Below are 4,000 nucleotides of genomic sequence, written 5' to 3'. Positions count from 1 at the left end.
TTACATCAATATTGGCATGCTAAGCTCCATAAATAATCAAAATGAGTTAAGATATAAAAAAGATTAAACTAATTAAGCATTTCAATTCATTCATAGTTTTATTTTACACAAAAATTTTACATTTTTATTTAATTATAAATTTTTTTATCGGATGAGGAGACTTTTATATTCAAATTTATTAGATTATTGTAGCCGTGAGAAAATTATTTGTTAAAGATTTGTATGGCATGACTTTTGAATTCTTTTTCCTGTTTATATTATATTTTCTTTAAATTTTGACATTAAAGATAGTTTTTTATTATATTTTGAAAATATATTTATATTTATTTATATTAATAAGAAGGTTCACCACTCCTTAATTGTATAACAACCTGATAATTATGAAAATAATTTTAGATAAGAAAATTTTAAAAATTTTGAGCTGGAGTGCTCTGGCATTGAGTATTTCACCGCTCTAGTGCCCTAGTCTCATGAAAATTCAAAAATAAATCAACGTGGCAATACTAATATTTTGACGCTGTGGTGCCATGAACCGACACGTGGGAATGGATGTTATATATATAATCCTAAACCTAAAGCACTAAGCTATTCCACCCCACCTATTCATATTAGTATTGGACAATTACGATCCCAAAATTCTAACTTGTACCGCGATGTACAAATTCCTTAAGGATTTTCACCAGCTTCCAAAAATTACAAAAAAAAAAAAATTCGTGTCAGTAAAATGCTACAATCAAAATACTATTGCGAAGACGAATTTGAATTTAGAGTTATAATAACTCTAATTATTAAAAAAAAAACTTTAAATTTTCTTAATTTAAATATAAATCTATATTTGTTGATATATATAGGCATAAATGCCTCCAACCGTAGTGCCACAATAATAGCCACAAATATTATTCTATTATATTTAATGAGAGAAATAAATATCTTATTAAATATATCATAAATTTGACACGTGGGACCCAACAAAATAAAAAATTTGTCATGATAAACTAACCCAACATTTTGGTAATAATAATAATAAGAAATTTCATTTTTATGAGAATTAATATTAAACAAGTATTCTGATGCAATGTGGGATAAATAAGAAAATAAATATTAGATGTAATAATTAATTTTCTAGTCTTTTATTCCAGTAAAGTAGAATCTTTTAGGTTCATTAACAATTTAATCTTATAATTAGCTTAAAATTATTTAATTTGATCCAATGACTAACCCTCGTTATAAGCCAGTTTTATAACCTGTTGAGGATAAACGCATTTGAATACAATTGTTTTCTATCAAAATTTCCTTTTTTATCTAATTTTATATAGATCAAATGAAATACAATGATACCACAATATTTGCGTAAATTCTGAGAATATATATATATATATATATATATATATATTAGGGAAACCCATGGAGAGGCCTACGCGTTAATATAGAGAAAAATTTCAGAGCCCTCAAAAGGACCTCGGGCTCACTAATGCTCAAAAGAGCCACAAAAAGAAAAGCAAAAATACTAGGAGCACAAGGTCCTTACTGATAAGATACCTGCAAAGGTTAGTAAAGCAGAGAAACTTGAAGAAGAAGAAGATAATGAGCTGGAAGAGCTGTATTTCCTTCATCTCTCGGCCATGTACAGTAAGTGAGTTCTATAGAGGACTAGGAGACAAGTCGTTGGAATATCAAAGAGGTGTTGGAGGTCAGAGCCAGACCACTGGTGACAGAGGTCGTGTGAAGTGCTGCAGTCGGTGTGATGAGCCGAAGGAGGTATATGGAATACCTTAACACCCCCCGCAAGCTGATCATCTGATCTGCAGATGGTCAGTTTGGTCCGTAGTTCGGAGAACCGCTTGCCGGTAATGGGTTTGGTAAGTATGTCCGCCGGTTGATCGGCGAAATTGATGTGAGCAACCTCTATCGCTTTGCGGTTAATATGATCACTGATAAAATGGTGATCTATTTCAATGTGTTTGGTCCTCGCATGAAATATGGGGTTGTTAGACAAGGCGATGGCAGAGATGTTATCGCAGAAAATCGTCGTTGGGGCTGACTGCGAGGCGTGGAAATCATGAAGAAGCCGACGGAGCCAGATCACGTCAGAGGTAGCTGCCACTAGAGCTCTGTACTCCGCCTCTGTTGACGATTTGGCGACAATTGACTGCTTTTTAACGCTCCAGGAGATGAGGTTGGGACCGAGATACGAGCAGAACCCTGTAATTGACTTCCGATCATCGGTGTTTGATGCCCAGTCTGCATCAGAATAGGTTGTGAGCGTTAGAGGCCCAGTGGTGATCGGCAAGCCATAATCTTGTGTGCCTCTGATGTACCGTAAAAGACGTTTGAGTCTCTTGAAGTCGGATGTCGTGGGACAGTGCATGTGCTGACATATGACATTGGTAGCGAAGGCGATATCCGGCCGGGTTATGGTAAGATATTGAAGGGAGCCTGCTATTTGTCTGTAGAAGGTGGGATCTTCATGGGTTGCCGTTGCTGTCTTTGTTTTGGACTCCTTTGGTGAGATCGGTGTGTTGACCGGTTTGGAGGAGTCTAGGCCCGCTGACTGCAGAATGTCTCTAGCATAATGGGACTGAGTGAGAAAGAGACCTGCTGATCTGGGCTGAATTTGAATGCCGAGGAACAGACTGACTGTATCCATTTGTTTGAGGGAAAAGGTTTGTCGGAGGCGAGAGAGTAGATGCTGGAGGGTTGGTTGATGGTTGCCGGTTAGGAGCAGGTCATCAACTTAGGCAAGCAGGCAGAGGTGAATGTCCTGTTTGTTGTAGACGAGCATGGACGGATCAGCTTTGCTGAATTGGAAATCAAATGTGAGGAGGAACGACGTCAATTTGTGGAAACATTGACGCGGATCTTGTTTAAGTCCATAGATGGCCTTCTTAAGTTTGCATACATGAGCGGGATGCTTGGGATCAATGAAGCCAGGGGGTTGTTTCATGTATACATCCTCTTAGAGGTCTCCATGAAGAAAGGCATTGTTGATGTCCAGCTGATAGATGGGCCAGCCACGATGAAGAGAGATGATGAGCAGCACCTGAATAGTGGGCATTTTGGCCACGGGGCTGAAGGTTTGCTGATAGTTGATCCCTTTCTGTTGGGTGAAACCTTGAGCAACCAGTCTGGCTTTATAGCGGGCAATGCTGCCATCGGGATTGTGCTTTGTCTTGTAAGTCCACCGGCAGCCAAGTATAGGTGTGTTCGGTGGTGGAGAGGTAAGGCACCATGTACCCTGTTTTTGGAGCGCCATGAACTCAGTCGACATCGCTTTTCTCCAGTGGGATAGTTTGACGGCCTCATTGTAGCTGGACGGAGTGTGACTCGCATCTGTAACAGCAAGTAGATCGAGAAATTTTCATGGTTTAAGATGACCGGTTTGGAGGCGAGTTTGCATGGGATGTTTGCGAGCGGGAGGAGGTAAATTTGAAATTTGTGTGGGGGTGGGAATAGTAGTGGATGGTACAGGAGAGAGATTGGGTGTGGGTTGTTCGGGGTTATTCGTTGAGGGGGAAATTGAAGGTGTTGGTGGAGTGGGAGATTGAATGGAGGTTGGTATTAGGAGGAGAGGAGGAGTATAGATGGTATCAGGTGTTGTGGAGTTGGTGGGAGGTGTCTTGGCGGGAAAGTGATGTTCATCGAACGTAACATGCCGGGAAATGTAGAGTTTTTTACTGTGTGGGTAGTAACAACGGTAACCTTTGTGCGAGCTGGAATATCCTAGGAAGATACAGTGAGTGGAACGTGGTTCAAGTTTGTGGGATGTCTGCGGTTTTAACCAGGGAAAGCAGGAGCAGCCGAATACTCTGAGATGAGTGTAAGAGGGAGGGATGCCGTGTAGTAATTGGAAAGGAATCTGGTTATTTAGCGAGGTGGTGGGTAGACGATTAATGAGGTAATTTGAAGTTTGAACCGCTTCAGCCCAGTAGGTGGCAGGAAGGGAGGCAGCGTGAAGGAGCGTTCGGGTTGTTTCGAGGAGGTGACGATGTTTCCTCTCGGA

General features: G+C 40.1%; 2 protein-coding genes across 2 annotated transcripts; both read right to left on the bottom strand.

Annotated features, from left to right (window-relative positions):
- Positions 1–1,609: 1,609 nt before the first annotated feature.
- On the bottom strand, positions 1,610–2,647 carry LOC110096107 (uncharacterized mitochondrial protein AtMg00810-like). Its single transcript, XM_020821879.2, has one exon. It carries the CDS (start codon positions 2,645–2,647, stop codon positions 1,610–1,612), a length of 1,038 nt encoding a protein of 345 aa, XP_020677538.1.
- A 309-nt stretch (positions 2,648–2,956) lies between these two features.
- Positions 2,957–3,268, bottom strand: LOC110096106 (uncharacterized mitochondrial protein AtMg00820-like). Its single transcript, XM_020821878.2, has one exon. The coding sequence runs from the start codon at positions 3,266–3,268 to the stop codon at positions 2,957–2,959; it is 312 nt and encodes a 103-aa protein (XP_020677537.2).
- Positions 3,269–4,000: the final 732 nt, after the last annotated feature.

The sequence above is a fragment of the Dendrobium catenatum genome, unplaced genomic scaffold (assembly GCF_001605985.2).
Source record: "Dendrobium catenatum unplaced genomic scaffold, ASM160598v2 fragScaff_scaffold_456, whole genome shotgun sequence".
Classification (NCBI taxonomy): domain Eukaryota; kingdom Viridiplantae; phylum Streptophyta; class Magnoliopsida; order Asparagales; family Orchidaceae; genus Dendrobium; species Dendrobium catenatum.
Note: the sequence above shows the minus strand (reverse complement) of the source record. Positions and strands in the feature narration are given on the sequence as shown.

Coding starts and splice junctions, on each gene's coding strand:
- LOC110096106 (XM_020821878.2), bottom strand. CDS start 3,268: ATGTCGACTGAGTTCATGGCGCTCCAAAAACAGGGTACATGGTGCCTT.
- LOC110096107 (XM_020821879.2), bottom strand. CDS start 2,647: ATGGATACAGTCAGTCTGTTCCTCGGCATTCAAATTCAGCCCAGATCA.